Source organism: Rhipicephalus microplus, chromosome 2 (genome assembly GCF_043290135.1).
Source record: "Rhipicephalus microplus isolate Deutch F79 chromosome 2, USDA_Rmic, whole genome shotgun sequence".
Taxonomy (NCBI): Eukaryota; Metazoa; Arthropoda; class Arachnida; order Ixodida; family Ixodidae; genus Rhipicephalus; species Rhipicephalus microplus.
The window spans coordinates 247833295-247853556 of NC_134701.1; the positions used below are offsets into that span (position 1 = coordinate 247833295).

General features: G+C 48.0%; 2 protein-coding genes across 4 annotated transcripts in view; one reads left to right on the forward strand and one right to left on the reverse strand.

The window, feature by feature from the left end:
• The window catches only part of LOC142776003 (solute carrier organic anion transporter family member 4A1-like), an 80527-nt gene that overhangs the window by 31782 nt on the left and 28483 nt on the right, over positions 1-20262 (reverse strand). The gene's annotated exons all lie outside the window — the stretch shown is intronic.
• Positions 1777-19373, forward strand: LOC119169306 (beta-1,4-N-acetylgalactosaminyltransferase bre-4). The gene is made up of 7 exons (XM_075885889.1): positions 1777-1799; positions 2786-3114; positions 8144-8376; positions 9163-9350; positions 17240-17428; positions 18406-18501; positions 19089-19373. The coding sequence occupies exons 1-7, from the start codon at positions 1777-1779 to the stop codon at positions 19228-19230; spliced, it is 1200 nt and encodes a 399-aa protein (XP_075742004.1). The 3' UTR covers positions 19231-19373.

The window sequence follows — 20262 nt, forward strand, 5'->3', positions numbered from 1 at the left end:
CCAGCTCGGCGATATTCACACATCCGGTAAAGATGGCCAGCTTCGCCGCAGTGATAACAAAGCGGAATTTGATCAGGAGTGCGCCATATATCAGCTTTTTGGATTCTCGTCTTGGCTGGGGACGGCGTGAATCGAGGTTTCGGCAGATGCGTGCTTGCTGCGGCGAAAGGAGGTCCAGGGGCGACGAAAGGAGGTACTGGGGCGCCTCTCAGCTCCTCGGCGTACGAGACTGCGGGTTGCATCGAAACCAATGCTTGAACAGGCTGTGCTTGTGGCTGCTGCTCACGGACTGCCTGTCTCACTTCCTCCCGAACAACTTCCGCTAATTACAAGACTGTTGAGAGGTTGCCGTTTAGCTTCTGGAGCTCTTCTCGAACCACCGATCGAATGAGCTCTCATGATACGTCGAAGCCATTCCCAAAGACTGCTGACACCGCGTCTACAGATGCGACGTTAATATCTCGATTGTAGTGCCTCGCTCGCTGTTGCAGAGTCTTTTCAACCGCTGTCGCCTCGGTGCGAAATTCAGCGACTTTCCGCGGGGGGCATCGGAGCAAACCAGCAAAAATCTCCTGCTTCACCCCGAGCATCAGGTGCCGAAGTTTCTTGTCCTCGCTCATATTTTGATCAGACCGGCGAAATAACCGACACATGTCTTCCACATACATTGCGACGCTTTCATTGTTGCGCTGGTTTCTTGCTTGCAAGGCAGCTTCAGCTCTTTCTTTGCGGTCTGTACTCGGGTATGTGGCCAGTAGCTCCCGTCGGAAATCATCCTACGACAGAATGGCACTTTCATGGTTTTCGAACCAGGTTCGTGCGCTGTCCTGCAACGCGAAATAAACGCGGCGGAGCTTCCGTTCTTCAGTCCATCCGTTGCAGTTGGTGACGCACTCAAAATCCTCCAGCCAATCCTCGGCGTCTTCATGAGGATCGCCATGAAAAGGGTCGGGTGTCCGTGGCCCATCGACAACGACATGCGTGGCAGCGACTGGAGACGAAACGACGTGTGCGGCAGCGGTTGGAGACGACATTTCGGTACTCTCACCGGAAACAGCTGGAGACGCTCTAGGTTCTGGTGGAAGGGGAAATTCCGGCGGCTCACCACGTAGATGACGGCTGGAGCGCTGATGAACTGACGTGAGCTCAGTTGGTTCGACTGCTCGTGGTTCCAGGCTGCTTCCTCGAAGTCCAACTGGGTTTGGGATCATTACCCAGCACCTCCACCATAATTGTTACGCACAATCCAAATGGTGTAAGAATAACTGTTTATTTGGGATAACTTGTGCCCGAAAAGTAAAGGAAAATGTAGCGGCGCTTCTAACGGCCGATCAGCAAAAGGAATCAATCTCCGAGAAGCCCTCGAGCGGTGAACCACTTCTTTTTTATCGAAATCCCATCACGGCCTTTTCTTGTCTCATCATCGGGCCGCTGGTCTCTTGGGGGGCGCACGAACTAGCGCGCGTAGTTTGAATACTGCGTCTGCCTTGCGTCAATATAGTATCAGAACTTGAATCATTAAAGAATTTGCGCTATAATCTTAGAAACCACTGTATAATCATTATCATCATCGTCACCTCTTACTGCATTTGAAAGCAGTAATTATGGGAACATTTCACCCAGCAAATTCCCTCCAATGGGTGCGTGCCATGTGTGGAGGTTAAGAAGAAGAACAAGAAGAAGTGGCCTCGTGCACACCGCGTTCTGAAACGTCGGATTGCCTCCGACGATTGCTTTCAGTGTACAGCTTGGATAACAATTCGAAAAGTCACATTGATGGCGCGTCTGAAACAGACGAGGTGAGTTAATGTGTTGTGCCTTCTTTGGAGATGGTTAACGTAATTTCGTGCGCAACGGCTGCGCTAGAACAGTGCTATACAGTGCCACTTCTTGCCTGACTTAACTCTTAGTTCTGAAAGTAGTGCATAAGACGCACGTATCGTTCTTTTCTCTCTCTTTTCATAGAAGTGTGCGTAAGCAAGTTTTTTTTTTCATGTGGACAAATTCAGGCGTCGAAATGTCCAACTTTGCGTAGTGCTTCCGGTAGATCGTCAGTGAGCACATAGTTTTTGCTGAAGAGTCAGATCTATACGTGGGGTTTAACGTCCCAAAACCACCATATGTATATGAGAGACGCCACAGTGGATGGCTCCGGAAATTTAAACCACCTGGGGTTGTTTAACGTGCACTCAAACCTGAGCACACGGGCCTACATCATTTCCGCCTCCGTAGATAATGCAGCCGCCGCAGCCGAGATTCGATACCGTGACCTGCGAGTCAGCAGCCGAGTACCTTAGCCTCTAGACCACCATGGCGGGGTTCGCTTAAGAATTATGATGGTGTGTAGGACACCAGGCTACACTGGAACATATAGAGAGTCAGACTTTGCAAATTCAGAACGGGATGACAATTGTATACGTTCAGCTAATGTACGCCTCTTTCCGTGATTCACTTCAAAGCACCGTAATGTACAATGTGCTTAATGTGTTTGTCATCGTGTTGATGGTGCACATACTTCGAATAATAATAATAATAATAATAATAATAATAATAATAATAATAATAATAATAATAATAATAATAATAATATACAGGTTTAACGTCGAAAAACCACGGTAGGGTTATACACGACGCCGTGGTGTAGGGATATCTCTGTTTCCGTATGCATTTTATTCCTGCAACTGATCAAACGGAAAGTTGGTTTGCTTCTTCTGTAATTAACGCGTACAAGCGTGCTTTAGCACCGGTGTTATTCACATTTTTTTTCATTTTCTTTTCTTCTCAGGCATTCCTATTTTGCCGAGGCCAAAGCGTGGTTCGCTGTGGGGCGTGGACGACTGCTGCTCTTGCTCCTCGTAGTGTTCGTGGTGGCTGCCTTCTGGCTCGAAATGTGCATCGGGAAGCCGTTCAAGCAATCGTCGGCCACATCGCTTCGCCAGCAGTCCCACAGGATAACAAACCGACGCTCGACGGCAAAGACGACGACGACGACGACTGCGGGCATCGGTTCCCTGGAGATCGGCCGCAACGTTCTTGGCCCCGATTACAGGTCTTACGACCATGCCGGAACGGCCTCTCCGCGAGAGTATTGCGAGGTGAAGCCGGGACACTTGAGTAAGTGAGACCAAACGAGACTTTCTTGTCTTATGTACATCTGTGCATTCTGTGACAATATACATGTTTCGTATAGGTGGTATAGTGAGGCCCGCTGCGGTGGTCTAGTGGCTAAGGTACTCGGCTGCTGACCCGCTGGTCGCGGGATTGAATCCCGGCTGCGGCGGCTGCATTTCCGATGAAGGCGGAAATGTTGTAGGCCCGTGTGCTCAGATTTGGTTGCACGTTAATGATCCCCAGGTGGTCGAAATTTCCGGAGCCCTCCACTACGGCGTCTCTCATAATCATAAGGTGGTTTTGGGACGTTAAACCCCACATGTAATCAATCAATAGGTGGTATAGTGAACTAGAACTCTAATTCATTATAGTCAGAGGGGTGCCCCGATGCACCATTTTGTCCAATTATAGCACCTAGGCGTGCCTGTACGCACTGATGCGATTTGTCATGGATGACCTGATTTGAGCGTCGGCAGTAGCCCTGCGGACACAAGCGGCCAACCAGTTTCAATGGCAGTCGGCACCGCAGAGCTGCCGCTAAAGTGTACTATAGTATTTCAGATCACTATACCTGCTGTGGACGCCACCACGGCCTGACTTTATGTGCCTTGCAGCGCAGCTTTTCACGTCCGACATCCGATATCATGCCCCGCGGCCTCCGCGATTTGCTCCGGCCGCTCAAGGGTGCGCTGCCGAAGCCACTTGGAGGCCACACATGGTATATTCTCAAATGACAAGCACAAAGCAGTTCAATCATTTCGAGGCCGACATAGGGGAAAAAAGCATAAAACGCGTGAATTCGGAGATATTATTATTATTATTATTATTATTATTATTATTATTATTATTATTATTATTATTATTATTATTATTATTATTATTATTATCATCATCATCATCGCCTCAATGACACCAACACACTCGGCCACTTCAGCAGCTGCCACTGAGCTCTGCGTGAGTGGCCATTGTCGATTTGTGCCTAGATTTGAGTAATTTGAAAGTGGTTGACAGTTTTTCATGATTACGGCAGTTAGAAATTTGTCACACGCTGTAATGGCTTTCTTCTCTCGACCCGATGAGCGCACCGGAAGCAAAGAAAGGGGGAATGACATAGGAGAAAGAAGTTATGTCACCCTCGATCGTCAGCACTTTTTTCTTCTTCTTTTTTCTTGGAACGCGTGATTCACTTTTAGTGTGATCGCGAGCGAGTGCACGGGCACGTGGCGGCCTCTTTCGACTGCCTCGCTAACTGTGCAGCTCACGATTCTCAAGTCAGCCAATGGCTGTGAGATTGAGTATATGAAACGGTCATTTGCGTATACAACATAATTTGTAGAGAGAAGAGAAAACAACTTTTTTTGCTGACGAATCAACTGCAAGTTCTAGGTGGCGCGCTGCGCTACGTTTGGCTCGCGTGTTCTCAGAAGCCTCGACTACCGATCAGCAGCATTTTCCGCCCTAGGGAAAAAACTGTTGCACGGCCCTTTTTATATAGGTACGCGTGACTCCAGAAATTCGCTTTAACAGAATTTCGCCTCCATCGTACGCGGCCGCGATATGATGTCGTGACCACTGGGTCAACCCTCTAACCGTAACCACAAGAGCACCGTGGCCAATGAATAATATACAATTATTTCCAGTGAACAAAATGATGCTTATATTCATACATCTGCAACCGTAAATCAAACTCACCCAGACCCACTAAAAAATGTGTATAGCGGTTTGGACTCACTCCCACTCTGACTCATCAAACTTTTCCTGTACCGGACCCACTCGGACTCACACTAAAGCTGTGCGCTGAAGTCCCTAGAAAGACCCGAAAAGGTCCACGTGATGAACATAAAATTTAGGCCCCCATTGATTGTCAAGAGCGCAGACAATAGCGTATCGCCTCTCTCTGGTTCATCTTCAACGTCATTTTCACATCAGGCAGTTTTCACACCTCTCGACTCAAATTACAGGACAGGAACGAAATGCGCTTCAACCACTCAGGAAAAGGAATAAGAGCGCACGCGTTCTCCTTTCAAGCCGCCACCTCCTACGACTCGTGTCACAATAACCATCATAACTTTGTTCTGTTTCATGTTCTGTTTGTTCTGTTTCATCATGATTCATTTTTGATGAGCTCTTGACAAAAGCATCATTCGTGAGCGAGCGCGCCTAGCGTTTACAAAGAAGCTTCCTCCGACGCCGCGTCTCCTTCGTGCTCCATGCTGTGGTCGCAGTTCCCAGCATTCTACTGTTTCATTCTTTTTTTCTTTGGTGGCTGGAAAAATATTCTCGAGGTGTCCCCCAGGCTGAGTTTTCATTTCGGCTACAGCTCATTGGCCGAACTTCGGTAAAAAGCGCGCCTCTTGTTTCCGGTTTTTCACCCGCAACGGCATTTTGATGTCATGGAGCTTTCACAACTCTCGTCACAAATGAAATGGGTGGAATGCGCTTCAACGCAACGAACGCGGAGTCTAAACATTCGTTTTTGAGCATACATCTAGCAGGCTATGCATAAATTATGATCGCGTAAACCATCGAATCAGGTTTAATGCACCCGCCCATCTATAGCACACATGTGAAGGTCTTCGTTAAAACTGCTACTTGAGCGAGTTTGTTCATGATTAAGATAGATTAACTCTAACTCCCCAACACATTACTGACCCTGCACTCACTCAGACTCACGGCTTCATATATGTCTGAGTGGGTCCCAGCAAATCGACTCACGAATGAGTGCGCCAACTTGTGCTCTTGCTGTACACCTTCCTTACTTTCAGACTTTTGTTTTAAGTGTGAACACACTTTATAAGCGACCCCAAACCATCCACCGCCGTCGGCGGCGTCCGCAGTCTTCTCTCTATCTTTAAAAGAAAGAGGACTTGGCGGGCCGCAGCGCGACGCTCTACCGAATAAGCCATGGACGCAACGCTGATATCGGTGTCAGTAACGCGTCTTATATCTTTAACGCCGCTGCGCGCGTCCCCCTCCCCCTTCGCTCGCTCCTCCGCTCTCCTCGCTCGCTGCAGCTGCGTGCACACCCCTCTCTCTCTCGCGCGCCCGCCTTCTCTCTCAGTCTCCCGTCGAGAGGGGGTCGTGCGATGGATGTACCGGAGGCAACGCTACCATCAACAACGAATGCAGTACAACCGAATGCCAGCACTGCACCTGTCGTTGGAGGTGACGGTACCGCAGTAGTTTCGCCGACGTTGGAAGACAAGGCGGCGCTGCGAAGGGCTCGTGAGACCGAACGTAAGCGGGCGAAGCGTGCAGCGGAGGCCGAACTGCGCGCTCGCGAGGCCGAGTGCAAGCGGGCGAAGCGTGCAGCGGATGCCGAACTGCGCGCTCGCGAGGCCGAGGACAAGCGGGCGAAGCGTGCAGAGGATGCCGAACTTCGCGCTCGCGAGGCCGAGGACAAGCGGACGAAGCGTGCAGCGGATGGTGAACTGCGCGGTCGCGAGGCCGAGATGAGGCGTCAGCATCGAGCCGCGAACGCGGCCCAAGAAGCGGAACGACAACGCAAGCGTCAGGCGGAGAAGGGCGATGAAGGCCAGTGTCAAGACGCCGCTCGCAATCGTCAACGGCGAGTGGACGTTCCCGAAGCCGTTCGAGCCAGTGAACGTGCCGCGCGGGAGAGAGTGCGAGCCCTGGACTTTGCTCGTCCGGACGCGCGTTTCAAACACGACTTTGTGGATCGCAGCTTCGGTCACAGCTGCGCCGTGTGTGACCGGGTGTGGTTCGATAACAACCTGAGCTGCATTTCCGGCGTGAAGAACGAGACCAACAGGTTGAACGCGTTGCTGGTTCTTTGGAACGAGTTCGGAAGACGGTCGGGCGAACACCGATGCGACGACATGGATGCGCAAGACCCGAGGCTGGCTCCCTTCGGTGCGTTCCGGGTGTGTGCGTCTTGCCGAGAGTCCCTGCTGGCCGGGCGGGTTCCGCCGTTGAGCAAGAGCCACGGCTACGCGTACCCGCCTCGTCCCGCGGACCTCCCCGATCTGAACCCGGTGGAAGAGCGCCTCATCTCGCCTCGGCTCCCCTTCATGAGCATCAGGCGGCTCACGCGGGGCAACGGTCCGTCTACACCAGTGCCTACTCCGGCGATGCCGTCCTGGTTGTGACCGTCTACCTGGCCCCGAACCTCTCGAGAGATGACGTCTTGGAGCAGATGGATGCGGCGATGGAGAGTGAGTCTGTGCGCGCGCGTACCTCGGTTCCGATTGTGGTGGTGGGTGACTTTAACGTGGACGTTAGAAAGGACAATGGCTGGTTGGTTGACCACATGCTGAACAATTACTCGATGACGTGTCTGTCTCTCGAGTTTCCGACCACGATTAACGGTGGCTTCATAGACTTGGCGTTCAGTAGGAACTGTACGGTCCGCTCCGTCTTGCTGGATCCGCTCACCGTACATTTCTCGGATCACAAAGCGCTGGTACTAACCGTGAGCTACAACGATAACACGAATAGGTGCTAATCTGTAGTGTAGTTGTGTGTGTGTGTGTGTGTGTGTGTGTGTGTGTGTGTGTGTGTGTGTGTGTGTGTGTGTGTGACGCGCTCGCGATGTGTGCATTTAATGCATCGTACGAAAATCGTGAAGTGTAAATAAATAATACTTCGTATATAATGTATCTGTGTACAAATGCTTCATGACAAACAACACTTAAATTCATTAATTACACTTTAATCATCATCACCAGTAATAAAACTCCCAAGCATTTCCCCGAGGGTGAACATGGTTAAGTGCGAATGCACGGTGTGATGCTATGAGGGGGAGTAAAGTTAAAATCCGTTGGCATTCGCCAGTGAGTTAACGTAAACTTCCCCGTGTGATCAAATTGCGGTTCCCAGGAACCATTACACCATAAAGGCACCATAGTGTGATTAATAAATATAATAGTGCGAATTAATAAATACCCCTCATAGCATCACCCCGTGCATTCGCACTTAACCATGTTCACCCTCAGGGAAATGCTTGGGAGTTTTTTATCCTTGAACACACACATATATACCTTTCCGCATCTTTTCCGCCTGTGACACTCAGAAGGCCTGGTTCCCGTCGTGAAGGAAGTGCCCGAGTACCGCATGTTAGAACCCTATTTCCTCCACATCAAACCCGGGGGCCGCTGGTGGCCGAGTCACTGCCTGGCGCGCCACCGCGTGGCCGTCATTGTGCCGTACCGAGACCGGGAGAGGAACCTGCGCGTTTTCCTGCACCACATGCACCAGTTCCTGCGAAAACAGGAGCTTGACTACGGCATCTACATAATTGAACAGGTACTCGCACCATAAACGATTACACTATCTTGCTTGAGTTGTCTTATGTACCAACTCTCCTTCATCTTCTTGGCCACTCCTCTACGATAAGTGTTTTACGTAGTGAAACTAGACCCCTCATTTTCCGAATTCCTTCATTGTGCAAAAGGGCTTTGCGTGCGAAAGCTACTATTTGTAGCCGTCCTTCCTGGTTCCTCATAGAATAATAACATTTATTATGGGCCCAAGTTAACAAAAGCGTTTTTTTTCTAATACATTTTACCGAGAAGTTGTATATATGGTTAGAGTCGTGAGTACTTTTGTTGAGCGTCAACAAGAACTCCCAGAAATAAATAAAACAAAGGGCGTTCTATGCAGAAACTACTGACTGTAGCTTTGTCCGGGATCTCCTGTGGAAAAATAAAATATTAGATGTTTGGAGCATTAGATCACAGACGCATGACTATCAAGAAGGAATAGTGCAAGTCCGCGCGCGTTCAGAGGGTTGGCGAGTTTTCCACGGCACTCGTGGTTTTACTCCGGTCTCACTTCAGTACGTACACCATCGAAATGTGAGGTCTGCACCGTGCACCACTTACGGTGGCGTTGTTTAACTCTTACCGCATAAGTATCGCTCTGATCTATAGGTTTCTGGTACCCGATATAATGCAAACGCATTTACCGCCACAGTGACGCTGATCTTTTGAATCCATCATGGCTCGCGTAACAAAAGCGCATATACAATACACGGAACTGTCCGCGTTTCATTAAAAAAAAAACTTTTACACCAACTGCTGATTTGTGCAGAGCGGCAAAGGCGACTTCAATCGAGCCAAACTGCTGAACGTCGGCTACGAGGTGTCCAAGACGATGCACGACTACAACTGCTTCATCTTCCACGACGTGGACCTATTACCAGAGAACGACCAAAGCATCTACGCGTGCCAGGAGAACCCGTACCACCTATCCCGCTGCCTAGACATATACAAATATGAGTGCGTCCCCAGAACTATATATTTCTCTCTCTTTGCGAACAATTTGGCGCTATGCCCGTTTACAAGCCGAGCAGTGCGGCTTCTTGCCGTCAAAGGATCGCCCTCCAGCAAGTGCTGGCGCCATGAAATGGTGACGTCGCAGCCAACCGCATTCGCACTGCACTCACGAGAACAATCGCGTATCACAAAGCGTGTCACAAAGCGGTCGTGACCAGCCGCAACAACATTGGCTGGAGGGTGGGGGCCTTTGACGGCAAAAAGTCGCACTGCTTTTGACTTGTAGGAGTTACCATATATATATATATATATATATATATATATATATATATATATATATATATATATATATATATATATATATATATATATATATATATATATATATATATATATATATATATATATATATATATATATATAACATGTTATATATGTTATATATATGACATATATATATATGACGATATATATATAACATGTTATATATATATATATATATATATATATATATATATATATATATATATATATATAACAGAAATCTAACAGACAATAATGCTATAATGCTAAGGAAATTATAGGATAGGTTATTAGACCGAATTGTAAGGTAAATGTGAAGAAACAAAAGTGGGTGAAAAGATAACTTACCGTGGGCAGGAACTAAACCTGCGACCTTCGACTAACGCATTCTATGCTCTACCACTGAGCTACCACGGCGGCTATCCTCCCAGCCACTTTATTGGGTATATATGTGAATTTAAACGTGGGAGTGTCAGTCAGCGCCATCTGTAGCCATGGCGGCGAGTGTGGCACACGCTTTTATAAGTCTGTATATATATATATATATATATATATATATATATATATATATATATATATATATATATATATTGCCACGAGGAATTGTTAAGGCGCAGTACAACGCAGACGTTGTTAAAAGAGGAACGCTGACGGCATCGCTACGACTCATGAAGCCCGCCGGAAGGCACGAGCCGGCCCAGCCTGTGCACGAGCTGCTACCGAGCAGCGGAAAAGAAGCGAAGAAGAGGACGACGAGCGTTCGCTGCTTTCTCCCAGCTACTGTGTAGTTCTTTTGGCTTTGGGCACAAGTTCGCCCTTATTAAACCTTGTAAATAGGACGTCCCGGTTGTGAGGTTGTTATATCCGTTACATTTTCTGGTGGAGGTGCTGGGTACATGATTCCGAGCCCCACGCAAGAGCGAAGTCCAAGCACTGACCAGCCGCAACCAGTGGAGCTTACACCGGTGCACCAACGAGTCAGCCGCCGTATCCGAGGAGAGTTGCCAGAATTTGGGCCACTCCCTTCTGTATCAAGGGCATCGGTGACGGAGACAAGCGCCGCCACCACCATGACGAGCCAAGTTACGCCGGCACAACTCATCGTAAGCCAACCGGTCATCCCAAAGGTGTTTCATGGTGACCCATACGAGGACGCCGAAGACTGGTTAGAGCATTTCGAGAGAGTGGGAAATCTAAATCAGTGGAACGAGGAAGGCAAGCTGCGTAACGTCTACATTGCGTTGGAAGACTCTGCACGAGTGTGGTACGAAAACCACGAGGCATCTCTGACGTCGTGGCAAGAGTTTCGGCGGCAGCTACTGAGTACGTTCGCCAACAGTGATCGCCGGGAAAAGGCGGAAGCAGCTCTCCGCACACGGATTGAACGAACGAACGAAACTGTCGCGATGTACATCGAAGACATGTCCCGCCTTTTCAAGCGAGCTGATCCTGGCATGACGGAAGACAAGAAAGTGCGCCACCTCATGCACGGGGTAAAGCAAGAATTGTTCGCGGGACTCATCCGCAATCCGCCCCGTACTGTTGCTGAGTTTCGGTCGGAAGCAACAACCATCGAAACGACGCTTCAGCAGAGAGCCCGACAGTACAACCGCGACGTAGCCGGTGCATCCGCAGGAGTCTACTCAGCAGGCGTCGTGGATAATCTTGACACATTGCGCGAGCTCGTCCGGTCTGTTGTCAGGGAAGAATTAAGGAAACTGCAGTCACCTGATGTCACCCCCGAGCTGTCTCTTGCTGAAGTTGTCCGAGACGAAATTCGACAGGCCATGCGGGAGCCGCGGAGTGATGTGCCGGCGACACGACGGGCGGTAACGTACTCCGAGGTGCTCAGGCGACCTACTCTGCACTGTTCGCCGATCGAGACACCAAGTACTTATGTGCAGCCAATGCGCAGCCCGCCTGAAATCGTAGAGGCAACACGCACTCCACCTCGTGCGAGAGAGATGATGCCACGGAAGAGCGATGTGTGGCGAGATGCCACACGTAGGCCCTTGTGTTTTCACTGTGGAGAGGCTGGCCACCTGTACCGATTCTGCCGATATCGTCAAGCTGGTCTTAGGGGATTCGCCATCAATGCACCGTGTCCGCGAAACGGCGAAAGACCTTCCGAGATTGAAGAATACCTATGCTCACGTCGGGAATTTGACCCGCCTCGTCGTCATCAACCACGCTCACCATCCCCTATGCGCTACCGCTCGTCTAGCCCACGTCCCTTCCCAAGCACGTCTAGGCAGCGTTCGCCTAGCCCAAATCCGGGAAACTGAAGAGGGCGACCTGTGGAGGCGAGGCCGCTGGCGACTTGGGATATGAAGATCCTCCACTGCGGTACGAGCCTGATAACGACGACTGTTTCCAGGTAAAGGAGTGCAGTACAGAGAAAATTACTTCAGACTTGCCGTTGGTGATTGACGGACTAGAGCTCAATGCTTTGATCGATACTGGTGCGGATTATTCTGTGATAAGTTACGAATTAGCGAAGCGACTCAAGAAAGTTCTGACCGAATGGGGTGGACCTCAAGTACGTACTGCAGGTGGTCACCTCATAACCCCTTCCGGCCGATGTACCGCAAGGGTCATGATACGGGGCTTCACTTACGTCGGTGACTTTGTCGTCCTGCCTGTGTGCTCGAGGGAAGTCATACTGGGAATGGATTTCCTACAAGCTAATGGTGCGATTATCAATTTACAGAGGTCGAGCGTGTCCTTTTCGACGGAGCAAGCTTTAAAGGTAGCACGATCAGATGAACGATGTACCACTCCACTGCGCGTCGTCGACGATGATGTGACTGTACCGCCACGGAGCAGTATAATGGTTCTCGTGCATAATGATGCATTCAGCGACTACGAGGGTGTGGCGGAGAGCAACGTGGATGTTTTCTTGAAAAGAGGCGTTTGTGTGGCACGAGGGATTATCCAGCTGCGAAACGGGTGCACAGACATCCTCTTGACGAATTTCGGTAACGAATTCCAGCACATCGCAAAAGGGACGGCAATAGCGTTTCTTCATGAGTTCTGTGAAGTGACAGAAATATGCAGTCTTGAAACGACGTCACCGAATGTGAAACTTCCATCTGATGCCTGCGACACAATATACGTAAATCCTAATCTTTCAGAGATTCAACGTCAACAGCTATACGACCTCGTGCGGGAATTTGGCAGCTGTTTCTCCAACAGTTCAAAGGTACGGCGCACGAGCATTACAAAACACAGGATCATAACGGACGAGACAACCAGGCCGGTATGCCAGCACCCGTATCGTGTTTCCCCTAAGGAAAGGGAAGTCATCAAGAAGCAGGTACGAGAAATGCTTGAAGATGATGTTATCCAGCCTTCTAACAGCCCGTGGTCATCTCCCGTGGTGCTTGTCAAGAAGAAGGATAACACGCTACGGTTTTGTGTCGACTACAGGAAACTGAATGCTGTGACTAAACGGGATGTATATCCCCTTCCACGCATCGACGACACGTTAGATCGACTTCGGTGTGCCAAGTTCTTCTCATCACTAGATCTGAAAAGTGGATACTGGCAGATCGAGGTTGATGAACGTGATCGCGAAAAGACTGCTTTTGTTACCCCGGACGGACTTTACGAATTTAAGGCTCTCCCGTTTGGTCTCTGTTGTGCGCCGGCAACGTTCCAACGCATGATGGACACTGTGCTTTCCGGATTGAAGTGGCAGTGTTGCCTAGTGTACCTAGACGACGTGGTCATCTTCGCGGCTACATTTGAGGAGCACATCAAGCGCCTTCGGTCAGTGTTAGAGGCAATCCGTTCGGCAGATTTGACAATCAAGCCAGAGAAGTGCCGATTAGCTTTCGAAGAGCTTCGTTTTCTTGGGCATGTCGTCAGCGCCCAAGGTGTTCGCCCTGATCCCGATAAGACGGCCGCCGTCGCAAGGTTTCCGGTGCCAACAGACAAAAAGTCAGTACGGAGATTTCTAGGTCTATGTGCGTACTATAGACGATTTGTGAGAAATTTTTCAAAGATCGCAGAACCCTTAACGAGACTTACGAGAGAAGATGTGCCTTTCCAGTGGCAAAACGAGCAACAAAGCGCCTTCAACGAATTGAGAAAGAGGTTAGAAAACCCCCCGATTCTTTCTCACTTTGATGAGACAGCCGACACGGAAATACACACAGATGCCAGTAACATCGGCCTTGGATGCGTTCTAATACAGTGGCAGAAAGGTGAAGAAAAAGTGATAGCTTATGCCAGTCGGACTCTAACAAAAGCAGAGACAAACTATTCGGCCACGGAAAAAGAATGCCTTGCCGTCGTCTGGGCCATCAGTAAATTTCGGCCGTACCTATATGGTAGACCATTCAAGGCAGTCAGCGATCACCATGCGCTTTGCTGGCTGGCGAACATAAAGGAACCATCTGGACGACTAGCAAGGTGGAGCCTCAGACTGCAAGAATACGATATAACAGTGGTATACCGATCTGGCAAAAAACATACCGATGCCGACTGTTTGTCACGGGCTCCTACAGACACACCACTATCAGAAGAAGACGACTTTCCGTTCGTAGGAATTGTCGAGACCACTCAAATAGCCGAACTCCAACGTACAGACAAAGAATTACTCCCGCTTATCGAACACCTGCAAGGAATTGACGTACAAGTACCCCGTATATTTTCTCGAAGCCTCGCATTGTTCTGCCTCCGAGGAAACGTTCTCTACAAGAGAAACTTCAAGCCCAACCGCGAAAAGTTCCTGCTTGTCGTTCCAGCAACTATGCGACAAGAAATACTTCGAGCGTGTCACGATGAGCCCACATCTGGACATTTGGGTGTGACGCGAACGCTTGCAAGGATCAGTCTCCATTATTATTGGCCCAAGCTACTAGCTTCAGTGCAACACTACGTCAAAACATGCCGCGAGTGCCAAAGACGAAAAACACCACGTTCTAAACCAGCGGGCCTTCTACAACCTATAGATCCACCGAAAGCGCCTTTCCGCCAAGTTGGAATGGACCTCCTTGGACCCTTCCCGACATCTTTACTCGGCAAGAAATGGATCGTTGTGGCCACTGATTATTTAACTAGATACGCCGAAACAGACTCTTTGGAACGAGGAACGGCAGCAGAAGTGGCCCAATTCTTCGTACACAAAATAGTCCTGCGACATGGCGCTCCAACGGTTGTAATCACCGATCGCGGAACGGCTTTCACGGCGCAACTTTTGAAGTGCCTGCTCAACATGACTCACACTGTTCATAGGAAAACCACTGCATATCATCCTCAATGCAATGGCCTGACCGAACGCCTTAACAGAACTTTAGCGGACATGATATCCATGTATGTAGATGTCGAGCACAAAAAGTGGGACGAAATTTTACCATACGTCACTTTCGCCTACAATACGGCTGTGCAAGAGACCACCAAAATCACCCCATTTGAACTAGTTTACGGTCGTGCTGTTACCACAACACTGGATGCTATGTTACCAATAGACCAAGATGACTACCCCCCCGATCTTGACGACTTTCTACAAAGAGCGGAAGAAGCCCGCCAGTTAGCAAGATACCGAATACGCCACCAACACCGCATCCACGCCGACCGCTACAACCGAGGAAGACTTGACACGCGATATGACGTTGGCGACAAAGTGTGGATATGGACTCCAGTACGACGACGAGGCCTCTCCGAAAAACTCATTTCCCGGTATTTTGGCCCCTACGAGATCGTACAGCGACACAATGACCTCGTCTACGAAGTCAAGCCTGCAGGCCACCTGCATTCGAGGCGACGCAATCCCACGGAGCGTGTACACATTGTACGGATGAAACCGTACTACGACCGATTCCAAACCTAGCCACCCCAATACCTTGACGTACTGCAACCTCATTTTTACAAACTTGCACACACAAAAAAAAAAACAGCCTCATCGCAAGCATCGGGGCGATGCCGCTTGAGAGGGGGGATAATGCCACGAGGAATTGTTAAGGCGCAGTACAACGCAGACGTTGTTAAAAGAGGAACGCTGACGGCATCGCTACGACTCATGAAGCCCGCCGGAAGGCACGAGCCGGCCCAGCCTGTGCACGAGCTGCTACCGAGCAGCGGAAAAGAAGCGAAGAAGAGGACGACGAGCGTTCGCTGCTTTCTCCCAGCTACTGTGTAGTTCTTTTGGCTTTGGGCACAAGTTCGCCCTTATTAAACCTTGTAAATAGGACGTCCCGGTTGTGAGGTTGTTATATCCGTTACAATATATATATATATATATATATATATATATATATATATATATATATATATATATATATATATATATATATATATGATAGCAACAGCTCCAGTGGTGACATTCCTGTGTACACGTGATCAACGACAACCCGTATGAGGCACTCTCGCGTTGGTGCATTACGGCTTTTTATTTGTCTTTGGAAGCTAAGGGCCGGATGGACCCATGCCTGGCTGGGGAACAGATGGGCCATAGCTTCCGGAAACTCGGCATTGTGCGCAGCTCTTGTGACTATATGCGGCGAACCTTTGTGGTTACCTTCTGTGGCTATGCCCCAGGAACTCGAGCTGTGAGACATGAGGATCAGGGAGTCCGACTCAAGCCTATTGTTTCAGAGTGCTATCACCAATTTCACCACCATCGTCAGCCTCACTACGTCGTTAGCCTCTGTGCACGGCAAAGGTCTCTCCCGTGTTTACATAAATAACCCGTTTCTGTGGTATACATGCGGCTATGATATCTCCACAAGCTTCTGGCCACCTAACATATTTTGCCACTTTCGGCTTACTTTTTGAATAGTCTGTCACCCTTAATTTAAAAACCATCTGTTGCCTTGCCTTCGCATTCCTTGTCCTGATTATGTAAATTTTTTTTCTTACTAGACTATGATCTAATTACCAAGCGTTTTTTCTCCACCCACTTCAATCCCTTCTAACTCCTTAGTGTCGCAGCTATCATATTACTTTCTGTAGCGAAGCCTTTGAACTATGCGTTCAATTGTCCTCCCCGGTGCCTTCTAATGGGTCGAACTCTTCGGCTCTTTTTCGAGACAGCGGCACTCGTGCTGAGAGTCCGTGCTCCCTATTGATTCAGCAACTTTGCTCATTGGGAGAATTGGAACATGCGCTGCGCCTACATCCTCTCGCTTCTGGTATCTTGTCTTCGCGCTTAATACCATCACGAATCTCTCTTGACGGTCATTGTTATGCATCACTTCCGAGTACTTACTTATAAACGCCCTTGCACTTTCCATAGATCACTGCGTCGTCCTTAGTTTTAAGACCATTTAGAGGATCATGGATGTTGAATGCGTTATCGGTAAGCGTGGAGAAATGACACGCATACTTTAGGCGTGTAAAAAAAGCTTGAAACACACGCTTAGGTAAGCGTCGGGTTTTTAGAGTGCAATGAACAAGAGTGGCCTGTATAGAACGCGCTTTAAGCGATCACTGAGTGGAGCTTTAAAATCTGTATATATCACCGTACACAGCGTGTAGTTACACGTAGCTGCATGCCCGTGAATATAAAACAATACGAAAGAAAATTCAACGCATGTTGCATTAGAACGAAAGCGGACACAATTGAGACGCGTGCCTTATGTCAGAGTATTATATTGCCATCTGCACCCTTCCTTTTCACGAGCTAAGCTCGCGCTTATCTCCTGCGACAGGCCGTCCTACCCCACCATATTCGGCGGTGTGAGCGCGCTGACTCAAGCGCAGATGGAGAAAGTCAACGGCTTCTCCAACGTCTTCTGGGGCTGGGGAGGAGAAGACGACGACATGTCGACGAGGTAAGCTAACCGCGCTATGAATTTACCTACGCGCGCTCCCTTCAAGGAAGTCTAGATTAACTATAAGCTGTGCCAGGTTGCGATGCGGATTATGTGAGCCGGGAGGCGTTGCCTTACCATGGCACTGGTTTGAGGAGCATGGAAAAACGGCGTGAAACAATTAACCTGGCATGGCAGCAACTCAAATACAGTAAAATGACCATAAGAATGAATGATTACATCAACCAATCAACGAACGAATAAGCTTATTGACGAGACTATAGGTTGCATGACCACCTGTCAGGCTAAAAGGGCATTGATTGCAGCTTTATCGCTAATGGAATAATTATGAATGTTCTTGTAGCTCACTTGGATGTTGAGTGTTCTTTCATTATAGTAAGCTTTATTGCCGGCGTGCATCCGTCTACATTAAACATTTAAGTATGCATTTCTGAACATATATTATGTACAGTTGACATCAATTGAGCTCTTTTTTGTGCCTATTGCGACTTCGTGGAAATGATTTGTTTGCAATGACGAGGTATCTTTTGTCGCTTTCCTAAAGTTTTATTCAATAACTAATGAAAACCATCGCTTAAAGCAATTCATTCAAGGGCAACATTTTTGTGCAGTTCTAACAATGAAGCAAGGAAGTTCACGAATGTAGGCCTGTTTTTAGTGGGAGTTCATCATTCTTTGTTCTTTAAAGCGCTCCGGCTGACAAAGCGAAAAGAAATAGAAGTGCCTCAGACATAATGCAAATGGCATAAGTACGTAAAAAAAAACATGCGCCAATCCGCCAATACAGCCGAGTATATGCTATGTAAAAAAACGAAGAAAAGATTGTACTTTTTATTTTTTGAGTGATTCGTGACTTACCACACATAACAATTTCATTGTCTCACGTAAACTCTCTTTTCGAGAGTTTTAACTTTTCTGCACACTGACGATCATCAAGATAGTAAGATCATTTATTGAAACATGTTAAACGACCGCAGGGTGCGCTACAGTGGCTACACGCTTATGCATGCCAACTGCACCATCGGACGCTACGTCGCCATGACGCACGAAGCACAAAGTCCCAGCCAGAGAAGGTAACGTGCGCTACGTGCAATCACTCAGTAATTAGTGCACCGCAATACGGATGAACGCGTGCGGAAAATTACTAAACGAGAGAAAGGTTTTGTGAATGGCATTCTCACTTACAAATTGAAGCACCGTTCTGAGAGTAATATCCAAATTGTGCTCTTCAGGCAAAAAAAAAAAGAAAATAAATATAGAGAAACCGATCCATGTCACCATATGTCTTACGAGCCAGGATGTGGAGCTACACGTAAGTGTGTATTAATGCAAACTTAAGACTGAGTCATTACATAGATAATTGCGATGAAACATGTCCTGATGCCAGGAAGCGAATGGAGCGCTTATATAATTTTTCAGCGTGAGAATTCGCCGACATCACATCGTGCCAAGTTTGAGTATCGCACATGCTGTGAAGCCAATAACAATGGCTTACGCCGTTTTCTTACACAATCCGTTACATTCAATTTCATCTTCTTCAAAGCGCGACTCGCCAGTATTACTGTCTTATTTGCCTCACTCACTCACTCACTCACTCACTCACTCACTATCCATTGATAGAGTATTATGTCATGTTTTTTATTATTCTTTTTTTTTTCAGACACCGGCTTATCAGGCGAAGCTTTTTCCGCATCTACAAGGATGGCCTCAGCAGCCTCAAGTACAGAGTGCTAGACATTGTCTTCAAGAAGCTATACACCCACGTCATGGTGGACCTCTTCCAGCACACGGCACCCAAGTGAACTGGAAGAAACAACGAAACAAAAAAAAAACATTGTAGCCGGATGAGCGTTATACGAACTACGTTAACGCGAGCATCGGTCCTTCGGCATTCTGTCGATCTCTTTTCAATTTATTATCCCTATCCCCCTTGGATTTCTTGCGCAGTGCTACTGCTTCTATGTATAAATAAAAACGTTAGCAAGATGCTCATTCAACAAATCTAGAATACACAACAATTTCAACAAAACACAAGGCCAATTTCTAAGTTGGAACTCAGATTAGTGTAAGCGAGTGTTTTACACCATATAGGTAAGAAACCAAAAACTGTAGAAAAAAGTTTGGCAGTTTGGACGCAGAGTCGACGCTACTGTCATCACTTGCTTCCTTGAAGGAGACAGGACTGCCTGTCGGGACACTGGCTTCAGCGACACACTCTTCAAAAATTTTTTTAAGTGTCGAAGCACCCGAGAGTGTAGGTTTGTCCATTGTTGTGCATTGTCTGTGCTGACGGTGATGATGATGATGATGATGATGATGATGATGATGATGAATAAGCGCATTCCAGACCACCCATTTTTCTTTTTTCCAAGGATGAAAACGAACGTGAACAACACTTGTTATTTCCCTGGCGCAGTGAACTGACTAATTCAAGGATGATGGAAGTTGTCATCACGAAATTTCGTTGCCGCGTTACCTCCCTCAATTTTTACTTGCATAGATCAGGCATATTGAATTCCCCTATGTGCATTTACTGTAATCAAGAGGAAACGATCAGTCATTTTTTATTACATTGTCGCCGTTTCGATTTATTCAGGCAAAGCATACTAGCACCACCTCTTCAAAGACTGGGCTTGCAACTATCACAACCTGATCTTCTTTCATTCGGAGCCTCTACACTGGGTTTCAGCCACAGGGATGTCTTATTCGCCGTTCAAGAATACATCACTGCGACTAAACGATTTTCTTGCTAAATTGCTGTCTCACTATTTTTCTTCTTTTTTTTTCCTGCAAACTTGATATCGGTATTTCAAATCAAAATTAAGTTACAAAAA

Bases quoted from the DNA above. Each gene is read 5' to 3' on its own strand.
- LOC119169306 (XM_075885889.1), top strand. From the start codon at position 1,777: ATGGCGCGTCTGAAACAGACGAG. The intron at 8,377-9,162 runs GTACTCGCACCA...TGATTTGTGCAG, and splicing joins GCATCTACATAATTGAACAG to AGCGGCAAAGGCGACTTCAA. The intron at 17,429-18,405 runs GTAAGCTAACCG...AAACGACCGCAG, and splicing joins GACGACGACATGTCGACGAG to GGTGCGCTACAGTGGCTACA.